At 38.4% G+C, this 22,702-nt stretch overlaps 1 protein-coding gene across 9 annotated transcripts in view; it reads left to right on the top strand.

Annotated features, from left to right (window-relative positions):
* Nucleotides 1–22,702, top strand: part of SCAF8 (SR-related CTD associated factor 8) — a 138,182-nt gene that overhangs the window by 63,226 nt on the left and 52,254 nt on the right. For 3 of the 9 annotated variants that reach the window (XR_013813921.1, XM_079779702.1, XM_079779701.1), the window contains exons 20-21: nucleotides 1,873–2,091; nucleotides 2,784–4,251. Coding sequence is in view for 8 of the 9 variants with exons in the window: in XM_079779702.1 (XP_079635828.1) it covers nucleotides 1,873–2,091; nucleotides 2,784–4,237 (1,673 nt within the window). In the remaining variant the exon portion in view is untranslated. Of the gene's footprint in view, nucleotides 1–1,872; nucleotides 2,092–2,783; nucleotides 5,996–22,702 lie in introns of those variants that run through there. The other 6 variants (XM_079779708.1, XM_079779706.1, XM_079779707.1 and 3 more) reach the window with 5 other exon arrangements.

Here is a 22,702-nt window from a genome sequence, read left to right as displayed (position 1 = left end):
ATGTGTTGTTTCTCATTCTTTTGAATTATTGTTCTTTTTTATTATGAAAGTTTTTAGAAACACATTTTTTTTTGTTAAATGATTTCTAAAAAATTTAACAGTATCAAATGTCATTCTATGTTCAGATTGGCATTCTTGTCTCAAAATGTCTTTTTATAGTTGGTTTGTTTTAGTCAAAATTCAAAGAAGGGTCCCTACATCATATTTTTGTGTGTGTGTATTAAATATCTTAATCTAGAGTAGTACTGCCCAAACGTCCCTTTCTTTTTTAATTCCCTTTTTAAAAATAGGTTTCTGTTGATTTTAGAGAGAGGAAGGGAAAGGGATAGAGAGATAGAAACATCGATGTGAGAGAGAAAAATCAGTTGGCTGTCTCCTGCACACCCCTTACCGGGGGTTGAGCCTGAACCCTGGGTATGTGCCCTGACCGGGAATCAAACTGGTGATCTCTTGGTTCATGGGTTGATGCTCAACCACTGAGCCACACCAGTTGGGCTCTTTTTAAATTCTTAAAACATTTGATTGATTAAAGAAACAGTTATGCAAGGTTCCAAATGATGTATTTGTGGGGTTTTTTTGTTTGTTTAGGGTATTGAATTTGTCCCTCTATCTCCTTGAATTTCCTATGAATTGGAAGTTTTTAGCACCAAAGACTTGGCTTTTTTTTTGGTGAGAATCCTTAAAGGTGGGGTGCATCACATCAGGAGCCATGCAGTGCCTTCTTTTCCCACTTTAAATGATGTTAAGATGTATCAGAGCATTCAGTATTGGAGCCTGGTGATTAAAAATGTTTCCCTCAAATTTGCATCCTATGGTTTCCATCCATTGATCACTATTACTTAAATCTAATCTTCATTAATTTCAAAGTGGTAATCTTTCGAATTTTATAATTCTTTGTGTATTGCTTAACTAGAATTTTTCTACTAAAAAAAAACTTCCTCTTATTATCTAAGAGTATCTAGTTCCCTTGACATACAGTTTGTACATGTAGATGCTAAATTCTTTCCTGTAAATGCCTTTTTTCAGAGTAATGAGTTAGTTCTGTATTAATTCCAGTGCTATCCAATAGCTGAAGCTGGAGAGGATTTCTCTTTCTCTCCCTTTCCCTCCACTACTTTCTCCTCATTTTCTTTAGTGTTTACAGATTATGGATGTTTGCTTCCAAGCAGTTGCATTTACTTTTCTCTTTGCGCTTTAGTTTGTTCCATTTTCTTTTTAAAAAAATACATTTTTACCGATTTTAGAGTGGAAGGGAGGGTTGGGAAAGAAGTGATTGAAACATCAATGATGAGAATCACTGATTGGCTGCCTCCTGCACACCCCCTATCAGGGATCAAGCCTGCAACCTGGGCATGTGCTCTGACCAGGAATCATACCATGACCTCTTGGTTCATAGGTTGATGCTCAACCAGTCCCCCTTGGGCAGGCTGCTCCATTTCTGACAATGAAAGACCTTTGATACACAATGTGCTAGGTAATACAGGGATGCTATGAAAGAATGTAGTTTTTATTGTAAATGAAATAGAGGGACCAGAAGAAAATTCCTTTAGGGAAGGTCCTCAAGTAACTTTGTTTCACTCAATGTTGTTTGGTTGCAATGTTTATGAGATCCTTAGGAACTTAACACTTGTTTATATCAACTAGCCTATAGTTAGTTACACCATTTTAAAGTCACAGAACCTACCAACAACCTTAAGTGAGGACCTACTGTATGTTGTTAATTGAACATTCATACCAAACAATTGGGGAGAGAGGATAGGGAGTCATTTAAAAATTTGGCAAGGCCATTGTTATTCATGGTTAATATTTTAACTTAGCACATGAATGATGAGATAATTAAGTCTGAAATACAGTCTCTCACTCTTTAAACAGCTTTGGTGCAGCCGCCATTATCCATGACTCCAGAAACTGTGAAAGAGGTTGGATTTGGTAGCCTTGTTTTACCAGGTGGTTCTGTTGCCAGCAGTCTTGCTCCTTCCACTCTGCCAGCTGGAACTGTTTTTAATCCTCCCCCTAAACAAGCAGAGCCTGAAGAAAAAGTACCTCATCTTATAGACCATCAGATTTCTTCTGGTGAAAACACCAGATCAGGTAAAAACTAAAATGAAAATCCCCAGAAACACATCATTAAATCATAAGTACTGCTTCCATATACTGGTGTTTAATTCCGAGGTGCCATGAATTTGTAACCAGTTTAATGCACACATATTGAAATGCAATTTTTAAAAAGAGATCACTGTCCCCTAAAATTTATATTAAAAACAAATTTTGTTATTCTGTTCAGGATAGTATAGATTTTGACACCTTTCCATTGAGACCTCACTCCCTCGACTTATTTTTTTCTTTTGCTTAATGGGACTGATTTAATGTGTTATCAAAATATGAATACCTACAAAACGATAAAAATGAACACATACTAAGTATAAATAACTTACTTACGACAGGTATTATTTAGCCAGGTCTAGAAATAAATATGGTGTTTGAAAGCAGCAAGTCTTTTTTTTCTTCTTCTTCTTCTTTGGCACCACTGTTAGTATATTAAGAATTGTGGTTTAAAGGTGGCAAATCAGTATAAAACCTGGCATTTTTGTTAACTTAAAGATCATGTTTAATATTTAAATTTTACTATAACTGGTATTAATTTTAGCTATAATTCTTACTTAGTATTTAGTATACTTTGAATTTAGCTGATTAACTCTAAGCTAACTGCTGGAAATTATAGCATTAGTTTTCTTTTTATACCAGAGTAATTTTTTTTAATTTTTCTCCCCTTTCCATTTTAGTGATTCCAAATGATATTCCAAGTGGCTCTGCAATTTTAGGAGGACAGCCGCCAAATGTGACAAACAATTCTGGGATTCTTGGAGTTCAAAGACCAAATGCACCAAGTAATTCTGAAATGCTTGGAGTCCGGCCATCTAACGTTTCCAGTGGTTCTGGGATTATTGGAGCCCAGCCTCCAAATATGCTAAATAACTCTGGAATTTTGGGAATACAACCACCCGGTGTTTCGAGTAATTCTGGACTTATGGGAGTACTACCCCCCAGTCTCCCTAACAATTCCGGACTTATAGGAGTACAGCCACCCAATGTTCTAAATACATCTGGACCTATGGGAACACAGCCACCTGGTGGGCCTCAAAATTTACCCCCCTTACATCTCTCTAATCAGAGGATGCCTGTAATGCCAATGTTAGACCTACGTCCAGGACTAATACCGCAGGCACCTGGACCAAGATTTCCTTTGCTGCAGCCTGGAATTCCACCCCAACGAGGACTCCCTCCCCCATCGATGCTTGATTCAGCTCTTCATCCACCTCCCCGTGGTCCTTTTCCTCCAGGAGATATTTTTAGTCAGCCAGAAAGACCTTTTCTCATTCCTGGAAGGCAAAGTATAGACAATATTGCTAATCCAGAAAAAAGGATACCGCTTGGGAATGATAACATTCAACAGGAAGGCGATAGAGATTACAGGTTTCCTCCTATAGAAACCAGGGAAAGCATGAGTAGACCTCCCCCAGTGGATGTTAGGGATGTGATTGGACGGCCTGTAGATCCAAGAGAAGGTCCTGGAAGGCCTCCATTAGATGGCAGGGATCATTTTGTAAGACCTCCTGTAGATATTAGAGAGAACCTTGTGAGGCCAGGCATGGATCATCTTGGTCGAAGAGACCACTTTGGCTTTACTCCAGAGAAGCCATGGGGGCATAGAGATTTTGATGAGAGAGAGCATCGAGTTCTGCCTGTCTTTGCTGGTCCAAAAGGCTTACATGAAGAAAGAGGGAGATTTCGATCTGGAAGCTATCGATTTGATCCCAGAAGTGGTCCTTGGAACAGAGGATTTGTTCAAGAAGTTCACAGAGATTTTGATGACCGCAGAAGACACTGGGAGAGGCAGAGGGATAGGGATGACAGAGATTTTGATTTCTGCAGAGAAATTAATGGAAATCGTCTTGGACGAGATAGAATTCAAAACACCTGGGTCCCCCCTCCCCATGCTCGGGTTTTTGATTTCTTTGAAGGGGCCACTTCTCAACGAAAAGGTGATAATGTGCCTCAGGTTAATGGTGAAAATGCTGAGAGACATGCTCAACCACCACCTTTACCAGTACAGAATGAACCTGAACTTTATGAAAAACTGACATCTTCAAATGAAATAAACAAGGAGAAGAGTGACACAGTTGCTGATATAGAAAGTGAACCAGTGGTAGAAAACACAGAAACTGAGGGGACATAATCATCACTCAGTAGGTAAAAAGATACCTTTTGTAAAGTTGTCATCTCTCTGTAATAGATTAATGGCTGACTGGACCATAGTTGTTCACCTTTGTCTGCCAGAATTAAGTTAATCTGATGTTCATGTTCACTTTTCTCTTAAAATAATTGTACAACTGACTTGTATAGACATTGTTCTTAATATGAACATGATAGGTAAACATTTTTTATTTTTCTGATAAAATATAAATGTTGCCCCCAGATTCTTTTAACTTCAAGGAAATGAATAACAGCTTGTCAGAGACTTCCTATGGAAGAAAGGATTTTTTAGATACTACTATTAGGTTGGATATGGTAATAGGTATATTCCAGAATAGCAAGCCGTGGTATATCTTATCCATATCTTTAGGCTGCTGCAGAATTTTAAGGTAATAGACAAAGCTGTGATATTTTATGCAAAGACTGGCTCTAGATATTTGAGGAGCACAATACAGAGATTTTAAAAAGTGATTTTGTAAAATCTACACTATGGTCTCTGTTTCTCCAAAGTAAGTGTTTGTGATTTGTTCCTCATACTGCAGTGAGTAAAAAGAACACAACAACATAAATATTAAAGTACGTTTCAATGTTGGGTGAATTTTGTTTTTAGATGCCAATAAAACTTATTTGTTTGATAACAGTGTTCTAGGAATTGTATTTTTTTAACCCACAAATTCTTAAAACCCTGAATCGTTAGCTGCATGTGCTTAGTTGCAAAAGGTTTCTATTACTCCTAATAACAACAATGAAGAACTGTGGTGGAAAAGCATGTACTTTAATATAAAAACCATGCAGTCTCATTAGTTTGTATATAAAATCAGTGTATATTGTGTGAGTCGTAGGTTATTTTGTTTCTCTGTATGTCTGTATTCATGCACATACAGAGAAATATAGATGTTGATAGTTCAGAGAATAAAATATTTTTAAAAACTGAATAGAATTAGATAAACTTGACATTGCTTATAGTTACAGCTCTTAGCCTTTATGAAGGGGAAAATAAATATCTAAAGAAATACATTGGCGGTTTGCTAATTTAAAAAATATATAATTAATCATGAAGCCAGATTTAGCATGGGCCCAAATTTCATACAAATGCTTGCTTGCATTGCGTTGTTTCACATTATATTTACTATTCTGCATAGATAGTGCTAGTACTAAAGTACTTGCTGGTCACTTGCCTGACGTGAGTATCTTAATGGCACAAAATGTATAGTGTTGATGGATTTAAAAACATTAATTTGTATACCAGGAACAAAGTGTCTATCGTGTGTTTTGCAGGCTCTGGGTTACACTGTTCAGATTAATCTCCAAGGTAAACTGAATAGCAGAAAAATTTGGTCTTGGTTTCTGTTATTTATTTTTGTTTTTGTTTTCATTCATTTATTGTTTGTGTCTCCTTTGGGTTTTACATATGTGTACACATATGTATAAAACCATTGGTGTTTTTTCATTTCTAATGATGGCTTTCATTTGGTCCTACTTTCCTGTGCATTCCCAACAATTCTTCATTTGCTCTATTTATATAGAAGTCTTAAGTTAGGCTTGTCAACAATAACCCCACCCCCATGATAAGATCATACCAGCTATTTAAAATTGGATGCTTTTGCTAACCGTATCTGATGATGTAGAGAGCTATAGGTCTTTACTGTTCCTGCCAAAAAAAAAGTCTTTTCTTCTTACAGATTCTGAAATAGAAATAGTGCATTATTTTGTTATTTGGAAAAGTGGGTGAGAGGGGGAATCTGGTGTTTATTTTTAAGGTAACTCAGTTCAGTTCAATAATTTGAATTGGTTTCCAATCTTTTCCTTAGGGTAACAGGGAAAACTGACAAAGGCACAACATTTTAATGTTTGGGAAAGATTTGCCTTGTCTTCAAGGAAATGACATGGACCGGAGTGTCTCTCAGACGCCTTTAGTTGCACTTACCATTATTAAAATTAAATGACATGCACTTGGAATAGGTAATAGGAAAGAAGGTGAGACTTTTCACTGGCTTCTAATCCCAGGCTTCTTAAATCGCTATTGGCCTTCATGTGCAAGCTTAAAAACAGACTATGTGCAGGTATTACACTGGTTGGAAGATGGAGGTGGTGCAAGTTTCCTCGTCATTTGTCAGTACAGAATCTAGAAAGCTATCTTAGAAATGTGTGACGCTCTTAACGTAGCTGAAAAGAATTTATGTATACTTATTCTCCCAGTGAACTTGTTTTGTTGAATATTTAAGTGAAATGATATTAATCACTTTTGTACTGAATTTTCAAAATTGATATTTATGTTCAATTTTTTAAAAAAATGATGCACAGAAGAGTTAATTGTTTTTGATAAGTTTGACATAGGCCCTGTCACATTTTTGATGCTTTTGGTCACAGTGCTGTCACTAGAATGCTGGCAACTAGACATTTACAAGGAGTAACCTAACCACTTTACTTTAATAAAATGATTTTAAGTGCTACAGGCAGTATCGGCATTATACACCATAATGTTGATTTGTGATTTGTTAGAGAGAGAATATATGACTTTCTGCAGTATTAATAGACATTAATATTTAAATAGTTTTTATGTCTTTAAACATTTCATTAAACATTGGCTCTGACCTTAGCATAAATGCATATACTGTACTTTGATCTTTTGTATGGTAGATAGAAACTTATTTTACAGCAAAGTAGTCTTTATCTGCAGCATATTATAGGTGGAATGCACCTTTATTCTAATTTTATGTCTATACATAGGGCAGACAAATATTTAAGAAGGCATAGGAGGATGGCATAGTATAAAATTACTTGCTTAAACCTCTGGAAATTATATAATAATTCATTGGTAAAATTTGTTACTTATTTAAATTATTATATTCTTACCAGACTCATTTCTTTTGTCCTGATAATTTAGTTGCTTCATTAAATTTATTGGCCATTTTTTCACTCGTATCAAAGATTATAGTTTATGGAGCTCCACATTTAGGGTTGTTTGGAGTATGGGGCAATTGTGTTACATTTAAAAAGAAAAAGTTGCTCTTTTAATTGGAAAAAGTATTTTTTTATAAACACAGTTCATCAGGTCTAAGGTGTCGTTTTTCATTGATTGTAAGAAGCACCATTCAGAATAAAATAAATGCTTCCAATATGACATATCACTGATTATAAAACCCATCCTTAATTCAGAAATGTTAAAATATAAAAAGTGTCTTAGAATCAAAGAAATGTGGTATTCATTATTGAGCTTTATGCATGTATTTTAGATGGGCACAACCTTTAATGAAAAAGAAAATTTTAATATTCAATTAAATTTTATTATACCTTATGTGCCTTCATCATTATTACTTTATAGGGTGCTATATTAATAAAATGTTTTAAGGGCTTTTAACTCTTTCAAAGAAATAAAACTAACATTTTTCTTTTTAAATATTTTGCATAATATAGAAGAGGGGAGCCGTATCTTTATATTTTTAAGATAGGCAAAATAAAAACTACATTATTATGAGTAATCATAAATACTGTAGTGTGGCAGAGAATTATAAATGTTTTCATTGATTCTGTGGTTTTATATAACATCTTTTAAACTATAACTTAAGTTGATAATTATATATTTTCCACTTTTGAAGAAAAAAATCGGGTTACTGTAGTTCAGTGGTCTGCAAACTGCGGCTCGCGAGCCACATGCGGCTCTTTGGCCCCTTGAGTTTTTAGCAAAGGCCAGCTTAGGAGTACCTTAATTAAGTTAATAACAATGTACCTACCTATTTAGTTTAAGTTTAAAAAATTTGGCTCTCAAAAGAAATTTCAATCGTTATACTGTTGATATTTGGCTCTGTTGACTAATGAGTTTGCCCACCACTGCTGTAGTTTATAATAGGAAATTTAAAAAGCAAGATACCTTGATCCAACAAAACTTTCTGGAATTAGAATTTAAAATTAATGGCCCAGATTGTTTTCTTTTGGGGGGGCATACTTTAAATAGTGGCATACATATTGGAAGCAATTTGAAATACACTATTTCTGTGGTTTTTCAGGCAAGAAATAAATAATAGAATCACCGGTGGAGTTCTGAAAATTTGGAGGTTTTGGGGGTCACCACAAACCTACTAGTGCAGAATCTCCTGGGGCAATACACATTTATACACACACACACACACACACACACACACCTATATATATATATTATAAACCCCCACGTATCCCCACTTTCACTACATTAAAATACATAAATATTTAATTTACCATATACTTGAGATTCTTAAAATATTTTAAAAAGTAAAATACTTGAGTGATACACAGTTATCTTTAGTATTTCAAGAAACTAGATACATAATTGTGGCAGCTGATGTTGAAGGATGAAGAAGAAAACTAGAGAAGTCCATTATCACATGTTTTAAACTCAAGCATTAATTTAAAAATGAACTATAGCAGATAAGGATGGGAGGAAGCATATGAGATGGTTTTGTAGGAAGCATTTTTGACTTAAGTGAAACTTTGTTTAGGATACCTCAAATAAAAATTTACTTGATATCATGTAATTAAATGCTTTGGTTATATAGAAAGCCCATTTGGGACAAAACTGTAAGCATTAACTTTATCAGGGACTAGCAGTAGCGTTACTAGTGGGACTACTGAGATGTGGGTTGCATATCAAAAAGTAATGCAAATCAGTATTGTATTTCGGCATGAACTTTGCTCAGACATTTTCTTCTCTACTTAATTCTCTCCTCTTTCATGGGATTCTTTTCATCCTGTATATACACTTGCAGTTACACTGTCTTGTTCTAATCAAGGTATAGAACAAATACTCTTACGTAATTTGTAAAACGCATATAGTATTAAAATATAAAAAGTGTCTTAGAATCAAAGTGTCTTAGTATTACACATGGGGTGTAATTGTGCTGAGCTAACTTTATATTGTATGAGAAATGTCGGGTAGTAAGAGGACCTGTAATGAAGGAAGCTGAGAGAGTGCTTATGCACCGAGCTCAGTACATGGTAGAGAGTGAACTTGTAACTTGTAACTGAGCCCTGAGAGTTAGATGAGTTTAATGAGCATATTACACTTGTGTAGCAATGGCAGATAATGTAGAAGTTGGCTGACCTGTGTTGAAAACCACCCCCTCCCCCCACGCCTTTATCAACTCTCCCTGCCTGGGCAGCTGTCACTGTTTTGTCTTTTTCTTCCCTTCTCAGAATCTTCAAATCCTTCTCATCGTAGCCTCCTTTTTGACCCACTGTTCCAGGCAAGAACTATCCAGTGGATTTGTCTGCTGAAAGCAGCTTGCCTGCCCTTTGGCTTGGTGATTTCTGAGTTCAATTCCAGCATTTAAATTCCTTGCGTCTATGAAATAACTTTTCTCTTCTGTAAAAGACCAGTGGAAGAAGCAGGAGGAACAAAGGGAAAGACTAACAAGATTGAGATGCTTTTTATAAGGGCACAGGTTTTACTGCCTTTGGGTTTTCAAAACTGGCTTTAACATTTGCTAGATGTGTGTCTTTGAACAAAATTACTGCGCCTCTAAGTGCATTCCTTAATAGCTAATCTGTAGGGTTATGCTTCTTTATTATTGATATTAGTTAATATTTAATGGACATGTATTATGTGACAGGAACTAGGATAATTTTATTACCTTCATAATATAATCCTCACAGCAATCCTGTGAGGTAGTTAGAAACTTAAGTCACAAGTGACTTCCCAAGGTCTTATAACTTGTAAATATTTGAGCAAAGAATGAAGCACAGGTCTATTAAATTAAAAATTAGTCTGCACCACCTAATAAAGTGTCAGATAACATCACAGAGGCTCACCAGTGATTCCTCTTAACTTTAGGAAGGGCAAATTTAGGCAGAAAACCATAAACTGGAACAGCCCCACCAGGCTTGTCAGTTAAACACTGAACTTGAGCTGTTCTCATGGTTACAAGTATACATACATGGGGCTGTCTTCTTTTGCTGTGAGCAATCACTGCAGCTTCACTTTCTTAGATTTTATGTTCAGGATTTGTTTTTTCTTAAGGTTATACCATGGCATAATACTAACTTTCTTAACAATTTGCTGCTAATTTTTTTTTTTTTAGAGAGAGAGAGAAACATCAATTTGTTGTTCACCTATTTATGCATTCTGGTGCTTCTTGTATGTGCCCTGACCAGGAATCCAAACTGCAACCTTGGTGTGGGAATGACACTCTAACCAACTGAGCTACTTGGCCAGGGCATAACTTGCTATTTTGGAAGCAGGTTTCTGTTGCATTAATATTAAATAAGATTTCTTTTTGAAAACACCTTTTCCCACAAATTAAATAAGATTTTAAAACCTCTTATACTTTAAAATGCTTTAATACATTCAAAGCAGAGCTAGTGATTGCTAGCCAGTTTACATTTTAGATGTGGCTTTGGCATCTCCTTTCTGAAATTTAGCATTTATATACTATACGTGTAGCCAAAACCTTTTTTCTTGTGTATAAAACTCCTATATTAAGAATATTCCATGACTTGAATTAAATGAGATATGTAAAGTTATACATAGTAAACATGCAGTGTTAGTCTTTATTCAGCACTTGATTGAATTCAGAGAGTTTAGAGACTAGCCTTTGTCTGTGGTGGCAGTAGTTAATTTGCAGTTATTTTACTTTATTAGAATATATAACCCGATTCTAGGTTTTCTTTCTTTTCAAGTCTTCTATTAAATTCACTGAACTTAGATTTATGTAAAGTTTAATCTACAGCATGTCACGGTGTTGGCCTTGGATCACCTTTTTCAGTCTTTGGGCAGATGAATCTTTAGGCCATTACTGCCTAATACACACATCAAGGGAACATGCTTATCATACTTGTGAGTTATATTTCTATTTCTACTAATCTTACCAAAAGTAGTTACTATTTTACTTATGTTGTGATTATTACATGAAATAAAACGTTCTTGCATTTGAACAATCTTTTTTAATGACATGACTCTTGTGTTTATTACTGAGCTCGGGTCAGTTTACACATTAGTAAGAATATAGTAAAATCACAAGACTTGTATTAAATAAGTAACAACCTTTGCAACTATAATAGAATAACTCTTATTTAAAAACTGATCTTTCCCTCTTTGGTGATGGATGTTACTTTGAGCCTTGTAGTTAAGAGAAGATAGCACTTTACATCTCAGGAGTTTCTGCAGATCTTCACATCTTGTATCACTGTGGTCAGATGCAGGATAAGGATTTAGAGCTTTCTAAATAGTAAAACCATTAGGGCTTCATTTAGGACTGTGTTTTTTAAAATGAAATTTTTTAATATTTTAATTACAGCCTCTGTGTTCATCATATTACTTTCTGAATTTTAGTCAAATAGTCTGTGACCACGGGTTAAAATGCATCGCATTACTGGGAAAGAGGAGAGGGTGTGGGGGTGGAGAGACTTAATACTTTCAACCCAGTGTCGCAGACTACGTAATTTATCTTCAGAAATACACTGTTAGCTAGGATTTGTTATTTCTTCTTTACAAATAGAGAAGCAAACTCAAAGAAGTCCATGGTCACGTAGCTTTTGATTTGTGTGGGTGTTTGAACCCAGATTTTGCTGACTTCAGAGCTATGCTATACTTAAAAGATGCGCCTTTGGAAAGGTAGATTTTACTAGATGGTTGGGATGATTCGTTTCCGAGGGCTACTGTAACAACATACCAAACACTGGGTTGCTTAAAACAACAGAAACTCATTTTCTCCACGTTCCAGAGGCTAGAAGTCTGAAATCAAGGTGTTGGCAGGCCCACGCTTTCTCTGAAGCCTCCAGAGGAGAATTCTTCCTTACCTCCTCAGGCTTCTGGCAGGGCTCCGCAGTCCGCGGTGTGCTAGCGGTCACTCCAGTCTCTGCCTCTGTCATCACAAGGCCATCCATCGTGTGTGTGCACATCCTCTTCCCTCTGTGTCTAAATTTTCCTCTTATAAGGACACCAGTTACATCCGATGAGTGGTTCACCATACTTCAGTATGACCTCATCTTAACTAATTACATCTGCAATGACCATATTTCTAAATAAGGTCACACTCTGAGGTACTGGGAGTTAGGACTTCCAACATATTTTTGGAGGACACAATTCATAACAGCCTGTGGCCTTAAGTTCTAGAACTATTTAAGATCTAAGTAAAGAGACATTTTACATATGAAAACACACAGTGGGGAGGGTGATACATTTTAGAGTGACAAAATATCTTTATAGAATTCCATTTTTAAATTACTATGGATATTATCACAATCAAATTTAAAGTATTGCAAACTGTTACATACAAATAGCACTGCCTAACTTTTTAGATGATTTAGTAATGCCCATACTTTTTAAAAGTGGAGGTGTTTTTAGACTTCATTACATACAGCTAACCTGAAAATGTGCAACGTCTTTCCATTTCACTTCTATTGTTTGTCTTGTAAAAATAGTACTAGCATTTTCTGTTTGTCTACTCATAAAAATTCCCTCAAGTGATATGACTACTTGTCATTTCAGTGGTTTATTAGAAGTAGGTTTTTTATTTACCAAATAAATCAGCAGTTCACAGTTTATTTGTCTAGTATTATAAGCTTAATACATTTCTATTTTTTATAGAATTAGCCAGCATAGTCTTTATTTGATCAAGTAAAAAACACCTTTGTATCTGACTGAAATTCAAGTTACATGGCTATATAGGTCTTTACTAAACAGGTGTCCTAACAAGGCCCCCTCTAACTTACAGAAATTTGAACGGATAATTCTGATTTTTATTTGAAGAGCACTAAGGCACTTAGAATACTGCCTGGCACATAGGGTCACTGTTGTTATAATTGTCAATAAATAGTGGGTAATAAGAGGTTTTGGGGATATGCAAATCAGTATTGTATATTAAGTGCAAATAATTAAGGGACTATTTGTGCAGATTTGAACATTACAACCCAAATCCAAAAAGGAGGGGAGCTTTATAGGTTCTTGGAGCTTTATAGGTCTTCTAACGCTTTTCTACCTCCAGTGCATCAACTCTTGGAGCTCTATTTGTGTTTCTGGTGCTCATTACCGACCTTTAAACACAGCTGTCAGATTCATTAGGCTGGCGGCAAGCATCCTGCTGGCCCAAGTGGCTTGCCTGTCAGAGAGAGATGGCTCTGATCTAATTTCAGGAAAAGCAATTAGAAAGCTTCCTTTGTTAATTGTCTATGTCCAGATAGAACAATTTGGTTAAAAGTATTCCTGATGTAGCAGGATCTCAAATTTTAAGAGTAGATCTTTTTCCCCATGGGACTTGAAAAAGGCTGATAAAATTTACACTTTACCCATGAATATATTCATGCTAAAAAAAATTGTTAGTCACCAAAATAAGTTACTTTCTTAAATGTGTCTGACTCAAGGCCTAACACTGTAATGGGAAATGAGTCTGACTCCATTACCTAACACTGTAATGGGAAACCACATTTAGAAAAATTATTTTTAAAATATTTCATTATACTGAATTTGCAAAGCATATTCAGGGCCATTTTATCCAAAAGTAAGTCTGTCAAGTAAAATTTAAGATCTCAAGAAATTACCTATTTGGGGAAGAGAAGTGAAGTTACTTGACTACTGTAGCCAGTTTAGGAACACACAGTAGGGATCTTGGTTCTACTGGAAATCACAAAACGCCCTAATAACTATAGTTATCTGTACTTTTAAATGCAAAGCAGTAATTTAATTTCTTATCAGAAAAAATAACAGCTGGGTTCTTTAGTGGATAATGTAAAATTCGATTGTTACCTTGATATAGTAAGCTTCATATGGAAGAGGGCTGTCTTTTAAAATGTTTTACAGATCCGATCTTTCTTTGCCACATTGATTATTTTAAATTTATTTGTTGGCCTAAAGCTATAGATGCAGGACTTAATGGAGAAGTCTGGTGTCTAGTACACTGGCCCACACACTCACAGCTTTCATTTAAATTTAAGTTGTGTGTTTAGTTTTCCTCATAACAAAAGACTTTTATATTCCTGGCAAGTAAAATCAGTCTGCATTTTAATCAGTGGCAGACTAAGGTTGATTTCTAAACTAATATCAAGTCTTCAAAGGGTCAAAAAAGGGTCTCCTCCCCCACCCCAAAAGCAGTTCCACTAAACTGCTAGTAAAAGTAGGGAACGTGGGAATGTTTATAGATGAACAAATTCTGATGGTGTGTGCACCTGAGAAACGGGGAATAAGGCCCTCGCCTCCCATCTCATGAGCCTCTGGTGATTGTGATCCTGGCTATCCAAAGGTGTGGACAGGGGTGAGGCCTCGATTCTCTCCTAAAGCACTAAACACCAGATGAAAACGACTTGAAGACACTAGGAATGTATAACCAGGTCTGACGAGCAGTCACAGTCTGTCGATCGGAGAACTGAATGAGGCTGACATTTGTGGTCAGTCCTTTCAGGGGTGGTTTTCCTGAAGTTTCCCGAAGGAATGCTTCACTCCTTTTCCCTTTGCTCTTAGCACTTTAGAGTCTAAAGTCGGGGTCCGTGAGGTCCGAACGGTTGGCGACCGCTGCTTTAGACAGCGCTCCACTCCTTTTTGTAGCTCCGAGTGGTTGATGTGCTGGGAAAGGAAAGTGGTTATAGAGCGCTGCTTTTTTCTGGGTTTCTGGTCAAATAACTGCCTCCTCAGGCTCCTTAAACAGAGTACCTGTTCTGGGTGGGAGTGTTTGGGCCCGGTTGATTTTTTTTCTTGTAAATATTTTCCCAGTTGCTCAGTAGTGATCTGACTTCACTTTTGTTTCTCTCTTTGCTGTTTACATTTTTAATTTAACATTTCAAAGTAGTTTCTAATCTAATACACTCAATTGGAAGTACATATATGTATGTATGTATGTGTGTGCATATGTGCACACATATATCAGATACCTTCTCGAAGAACCTTCAACAAATCTTAGAGAATTTCTTTTGACCTTTTCATGATAGCACTTGACTATTCTCAGGAATTAGACAACTTAAAACCAGTATCTTTTAAAAAAAATTCTATTTGAGTTTCATATCCACTTACCAAACTTATACTTGGGAATATGATATTTTCTCATCAGGGCAACACAGTCTTCATTAGAAAAATGACTCTAAACCCTCTATTAGCCAGAAATTAATACAAAACATATACTCGGTACTAAATGAGTTCTCAGAGCGTGAGAGTGGGCAAGGGAGCCGCCTATAATTTTGAAGGCAGTAGTGTTTCTGATTGCTGGCTAAAAAATTTACTAGCTTTAAATCATTTTGAGACATTACTTCATCTTCTGATCCTATCTAATAAAGAGGGAATATGCTAATTGACCGTCACACCCTCACAAAGATGGTGGCACCCACAGCCAATAAGGAGGGAATATGCTAACTGACTGCCACACCCTCATATATGGCAGTGCCCACAGCCACAAGTTGGCAGCACCTAGTCCCCTCAGCCCCTCTGGGGCACCTGCCTCCAGAGTTCCCCAGTCCCCTCAGCCCCCCAGCCGCCCAGGGCTGGCCCGAGGTGCAGGGAAGCCTCGGATGTCGGCTGCCCAGCCGCCCAGAGCCCCCCGAGGCTCAGGTAACCAGGGCTGAGCCAACGCTTGTGCTGCTGGCAGTGGCAGCAGCAGAGGTGTGATGGGGGCATCACCTTCCCCTGATCACTGGGTCACCTCCCGCCCCTAAGGGCTCCTGGACTGTGAGAGGGGGCAGGCTGGGCTGAGGAACCCCTCCCCCCCTCCAGTGCATGAATTTTCATGCACCAGGCCTCTAGTTAATTATAACCTGACAGTACGCTTTCAATTACTATCCAGTGCACTTAATAGCATCAGTTCATTTTGTGGATTTGCCTCAGCTTCTTTCTCTAGACCAGCTGGGTCCAAAGCTGCCAAAGCTTAATTGAGGCTGAACAAGACTTCCGACAGAAGACAGGTGTGAGACGGGGTGGGGGGGGGGGGTGAGGAGGTGCAGTGGGCAGGCATGTGCTCCTGTTGACCTTTGACTGCCGTATATTCAGTGTTCAAACAAGAAACCTATTTTTTCCTTTTGTGACTTTCTTAAAAGGCTATTTTATGGGCATGTTCTAATTTGTGAACCATGACACTATAAACTCCTTTTTATCAAACTGGTAATTTCAAAGTAAGTACTTTGTTTCATTGAGCCAGTGTGCATAGGATTGATTCATAGGAATGGAGATGGTCTGGTTGGACTCATCAAATTTGGTGTGATGGCATAAAACAAACAAAAAATGCAGACTTTTATGTGGTTTTGGAATTGAGCCCAGGAAAGAAAATCTCTTGGGTGTTCCTGCTCAGATGTACTCAGAATGGACAGATACCATTCATCTATCCCAGACTCTTTCCGGCTAAGCCCCAGACTTCCCGCATTTCTCCAGGCAGCCACTACTCTCTCAGTTGTTAGCATTAGCTCTGAAACCTCTTCTTCATCTGGGTCCGGAAGCATTTTACCACTTAAAGTGCATGTCTTTCTTCAGCATGTATTCCGGGGATCTCCTCTCGGTCTGCATGGACAGCTCTTCGTTCTTAAGGTGATGCTGCGTGATGTTACTCTCCATTGCCTGCCACTGGACTGATGTTCAGTCTTGCCTTCACTTGCTTTGAGGTGCAGTCACATACTATATAATTTAACCAACCAAGTGCCAGTTTCTGGATTCTCTGATTTTTCAAAATTGTAAGCTAGATAAAATTATCTATTAGCTCTTACGGACGTCATAATTATATTTTGACCTTATTTTCAGCTCTTTGTAAAGAGGAAAGGAATCCCAATGAAGTTATTAAATGGAATAATTCTTTTGCCATTTGTTTTAGGTTGATTTTAACCTTGTCAATAAAATTGTTTTAAATCATTATTGGAAACGTGCTAAGGCATGATGACCTTTGAACTCAGTTAATTTTTATTTCAGGTGATTAAAATAGAATTTTATTTGTATTGAATTAAGGAAACCATTGAAAATAACTCAGAAAAAGAGAATGGAATTAGAACTAGTACACTTGTATTATTAACTAAAGATAAAACAAGAAGCCAATATAAAGATTGTTTAAGAAAAGAACAAGCATTGTTTAATACTTAAATATACCAAGATTTCTTCTTAAGATGAAAAAGTGGAGCTTTATATCAAGCTTTCATGTCTTGAAATCCAAGTATTACTGTTAGAATAGTGTATTTTAAGATTATGGGTGAGCATGGAAACCGATACTTGGCCTTGTTGGACTTTTTAATACTGAGTACCCTCAAAGATTGTAGACATTTTGTATCGATCAAGAAAAATAAAAATCTCAAAAGTATGTCTACTTTAGAACTTGGCCAAACTTGGAACTTTGAAGTGTCAGGTAAAATCTGATTTTCTTAATGTTGGCTCTGGAGTCATTTGATTTAGTTACTTGCAGCAGTAGATAGAGAGTTGTTTTTCTGTCAGTAGCTTAAGCTAGGAGCCAGGTATTGAAACTCGTAGCTTTGCTAACTGTAATTGAATTATTTATATCCAGACTGTTCTTTAACTACGCTTAGATCTCTGTCTCAATTCTTATACCTTCTAGCATGTTTCCAAGTTATGGGCAATTTTTGTTTCCTTTGAGAGGAATAGAGTTATACCATAACACTTCAGAGATACTCCCGATCGCTGTGTGAACGTACTGGTCTTCAGTGGGTTTTTTACTCGCTTGAATGTAGGCCTAGGCATTGTTTTAGAGTCAGGTTTTGGGGAAAGTGCACGGCTTTTTCTAATGTGCCCGTTATCAGATCATATCAGGCCTCAAGTGTACAGGTCACGTTGCACTTAGACATGCATTTGAATGATGTTATTGTTCACGTTGGTCTTTAGACTATGGAATTTCAGCTTAATTTTTTTGTCCTTTGATCATTACATGTGGCAGATCTGAAAGTGAATCCAACTTGAATTTTCTTTCTTTGGAAGAGAATTGGTAACCTGTCCAAAGCACTCACCATTCAATGGTCAGAACACTTTCAGATGGTTGTAGACCCTACAGGAGTTCTGTTTAGCAAGAGACTAACCATGGTGAGATGATAACGAACACTGTGGCTTCCCTCTAGTGCAGTGGTCGGCAAACTCATTAGTCAACAGAGCCAAATATCAACAGTACAATGATTGAAATTTCTTTTGAGAGCCAAATTTTTTAAACTTAAACTTCTTCTAACGCCACTTCATCAAAATAGACTCGCCCAGGCCGTGGTATTTTGTGGAAGAGCCACACTCAAGGGGCCAAAGAGCCGCATGTGGCTCGCGAGCCGCAGTTGGCCGACCACGGTTCTAGTGAAAAAAAGCCCTACTCTTGAACTTACTCTTATTCTGAGGGTTATAAAGCACAGAAGCGAATCTTTGCCTCTTCTACCTAGGAATATTGCCCTCACATATTTCAGATATTTGTGTTGAGATACAGTTGATCTCTTGAGGAGGAAGATAATGCAAATCCAGTTCTGTTAGCTGCACGTGAAGGTGTTCAATGTGTTTATGGATCCATAAGAGAAATGTGTCTGGGGCCGAGTTTCATATTTTTGTAATAGCTGCTTTTGGGAGGTGTTTAAGTGAGATAAATTTCTTTACAGATCACTTTCCTTGGTAATATTGATAAACACTGGGCGTGTTGTTGTACACTTGTCTCTCTTCCCCTGCGTGAGGGCCAATGCCTGAACTGTGCTGTCAGCTAGAACCGTTTGCGCATTTTGAGGGAATTACCAGATTAAAACATAAACCGGATTTTCAAAGAATCTATTTAGAAGATAGAGTTTAAGTGAGATAGCTAGTTTTGTCCTCTGCCCAGTCACTTCCGGCAGGGTGCTGTACTTAAGCTTTCCGGACACCGATGAATACTCATTTTTCTCTCTACACTGAGCGCAGTATTAATGTGGACAGGTACCCAGCAGCATATGAAAAATTAATATGACAGTTTTTCAGCGGCGTTGCCTAATTATGAGATTATTTCATTTTTATGTCTTAAAAATCAAAGGTTGGTTGCAATGGGTAGGATTGGGGACATAGAAAATATAGAAGCCTTACTGTTGACGACTTTGCAAAATGATGGTTAAGTGATACATTCAGGGGCGGGGGAGACCCATTCAGCTTTTACCCCTAAGTTTTTTCTCTGGTGAACAAGAACATGGTTCTTCTAAGCGTGAGAACACTTTTCCAGGTGACTTAACTCCCTGAGATGTTAAGAATGTTTCGCTCAAGAACCTTCACGCATCCTTGAAGCTCAGGCTCCTTCATGTGGTTTCCGGGAGAGCCCACATGGGGAAGGGGCTGCTCTGGAGGCCCCGTGGAACGGAAACCGCTGCTGGTACTCGGACAGCTTTGCCTCCTGAGGGGGTGCCTCTCCTCTTCCACTTCCCGCTCACCACAACACATCCTCTTCTCTCCCCTCCCGGGAGAGGACCCTCCTGCTTTCTGGTGCACCTGGCAGGTGGAAAGCACTTGGTTTCGGCAGCCTCCCTGAGCTTGCCTCAAATTGCCTGGCCCCTGCTTCTAGACCAGCTGTTTGCAATCCCGAGATCTGGTCTCCCACACCTTCCCCCAGAGGATATTTGGCAACACCAAGGCCCTTGGTTGTCTCACAACTTGGACAGGATGGGAGTGCTGCTGGTATCCAGTGAGGATTAGGGGCAGGGATGCTGCTGAACATCCTCCTGCAATGCAGGCCGCGCAGCCCCCAGGACCAGGAGTCACCTCTCAGGTGTCTGGGAAACCTCACGCAGGCTTAGGAGGAGGTATTATACACCTCTCTTTCTCCTGGATTTTTAATCTTCTCCTTTTTGCTGACCCCAAGTTTTCTATTAAGATGCTTAAGTCTTTCACACTTAAGAAAATACATCTTGCCCTTTTGTCCTTTTCTAGTTATTGGTCCCTTTATTCCTTTATAGCGAGATTTTGGGGCAGTGTTTTCATTTGTCTCAGATTCCTCCTTTTGCCTCAGTGCACTGTGTAGTCAGCTTTTGACGTCACCATCCACTGAAATGGCTCTTTGTAGAATTTCCACTGACATGCTGGACTCTGTGGTCTGGGTACCTCTCCTGGGTCTCCCGTCTGAGCGCCACCATAACCATCACGTTCCAGCCATTTGAGCTCCTCCCGGGTCCTTTACTGCTCGTCTTGCTGTTTCTTCTCCTGCCCGAGATGGGATCCTCTTCCCCACTGTGTGGGCCCGCCCCCCCCCCCCCCCCCCCCCCCCCGGCCTTCAGGACTCTGTGCAGGAGCCCGGCTGTGCCTCCTCTCCCCGGAGCAGCCCTCCCTCCCGGCACCCCTGTATCCCGGGCTGTGGTTGCAGTGCAGTGACTTGAGGGCCGAGGCCAGCTCTTATTTTATTGATGCTCCTAGTGAAGTGCCTGATCATATTGCATATAGGGTGTCCCCAAAATGCACCCACACATTTTGAATAATTATAAAGGCAGTCAGTGTTTATTAAATTACATTTCATTTTCAAAATTGAGCTATCAGCTGTTAAAGTGTGCATACCTTTTTGGGGACACTCTGTATTCAGTAAAATTTGTTGAAAGAATAAATGAACATTAAAAAGATATTAGAACTGTTTAAAAAAATCACTGATATGTGAAAAAATTCCTTCTTCGCTACTGAGCCTTAGACAAGCAACTTCGTCACCCACCGCCCCGGGAGCTTTTGGAAACTCAGAAGCTCCATTTCTCGGCAAAACCGCCTGAGGCTCCGCATGTGAGAGAGATCTGCGGTGATTTGGAGGAATGATAAGGTGGGCAACAGGGCTCTCGCTCAGTTCTCTTTTCCCCAGCAGATGTGGGTTTTCATGTGTTCACATGGAATAAAGACACAGGATACTGTTGATGTTTGTGAAGACTAGAAGAGGTGTTTTTGTAAATAGGCTCAATGGCAAGAAGGAAAAAGTAAAACGGAAATGTCAAGGCAAGGGCCAGTTTGAAAATGTGCCTCCTCTTCTTTAAAATTCCATTACTCGTCAGACAGCAGTTTCTGACCAGGAAGGGGAGGTCATTTTTAACTAGAAGTGCTGCTTGGTGTGTTTAAGGGTTTATTTATCACCTCGGTTATGTTTGTAACAAGAGCCTTGAGTGCATTTTTCATGTGAATATTCTTACTTTGTCTATAGATTGAATTTCATTAAATCGTGGAGACCAGAGGCTATGGATTTGGATTGAGGGAATACATTCCAAATGGTCCTTTCTGATTTGGGGTGTGTGTGTCCCAAAGTTTATCTTGGCTTCACTCTACCAGGAGATACTGGCGCTGTGCCTTTAAGGAATGGATATAATCAAGTCTGAACTATCGAGGCTTTATTACGTTACAGCTACAGGAAGCAGTATGACTCAGCTGTGCTTTTAAGAAGAACATATAAGGCTGAATGTTGTTTCGTGGCACAACTTCTATGTAATAAATGTAGGGTTTCAATTGTACAGTTTCTGCAACATAATTTCCAAAAACATGGGAAGTCTGATTTTTTATTAATGGGTCTGATAAAAACAAAAAGCTCAACGTTAAATGTTTTTAACAAACATTTAAGTTCCAGGTTTCTTGCCAGATTATTTGAAAACAGTTTGCAAAACTTGATTTTAAATGCTTTAAACTTGATTTTAACACTCAAATAGAAATGCTTGAGGGGCGAGAATTGGAGAAAGCTTGTTACCGCATGGGTTTATCACTGGAATGGAGGAATACATTTCTAGTAAACTCGGCAAATACTTATTGAAGGGTATACACTGAGTGGCCAGATTATTATGATCTCTGGACACATAATAATCTGGCCACTAAGTGTGTGTGTGTGTATGTATGTATGTGTATTAGAGGCCCGGTGCATGAATTCGTGCATGGGTGGGGTCTGGCCAGCTTGGCCAGGGGGAGGGGATATGGGCGGTTGGCTGGCCTGCCTGCTGGTCGAACTCCTGGTCGAGGGGACAATTTGCATATTAGCCTTTTATTATATAGGATATACACTGAGTGGCCAGTTTATTATGCATTCAGAGATCATAATAATCTGACCACTCAGTGTATATTTCAAGTGCTTTGAGTGATGGAAGTTGGTGGTAGTAGGTGATTGAGAAAGATAGTGAGGAGTGGGCAGAGCACAGAGCCTGCCTTCGAGGGGGTTGCCTTTCGTGGGCGCAGGAGTAAAGTATTTGTGAGAATTGCTCAACAGAAGGATAGACAGATGCAGCTGGAACATAGAGGAAGGACACTGGTCCTAGATTTCAGTTAGAACTTGCCTTTTCATTGCCGCAAATTAACCCCCTCAGCCGCAGTATTATGTCTAAAAGGAGGATATGAACATACCTGTCTGGTAGGCTTGTTTGGGGGATTAAATGAAAACCCGTGTTCAGTGCTTAGTTAACACCTAAAGCAGATGATGGCTTAATAAACGTTAGCTTACTCCTGCAGGGCAGTTCCTGTGCAACTAGAGAGCCTTTCCTCTGCCTCCTGCTCCCCTCTCTCCTTTTGGCGTTATAACCCTGGCCCATGACTTGGAGGCAGCATCTCTAAAACCTTGGAGGTGAAGTTTAGATTTCTTGGCGA

The sequence above is a fragment of the Cnephaeus nilssonii genome (assembly GCF_951640355.1).
Source record: "Cnephaeus nilssonii genome assembly, chromosome: 9".
Classification (NCBI taxonomy): domain Eukaryota; kingdom Metazoa; phylum Chordata; class Mammalia; order Chiroptera; family Vespertilionidae; genus Cnephaeus; species Cnephaeus nilssonii.
The sequence above is the reverse complement of the archived record's forward strand: the minus strand, read 5'-3'. Positions and strand labels throughout refer to the sequence as shown.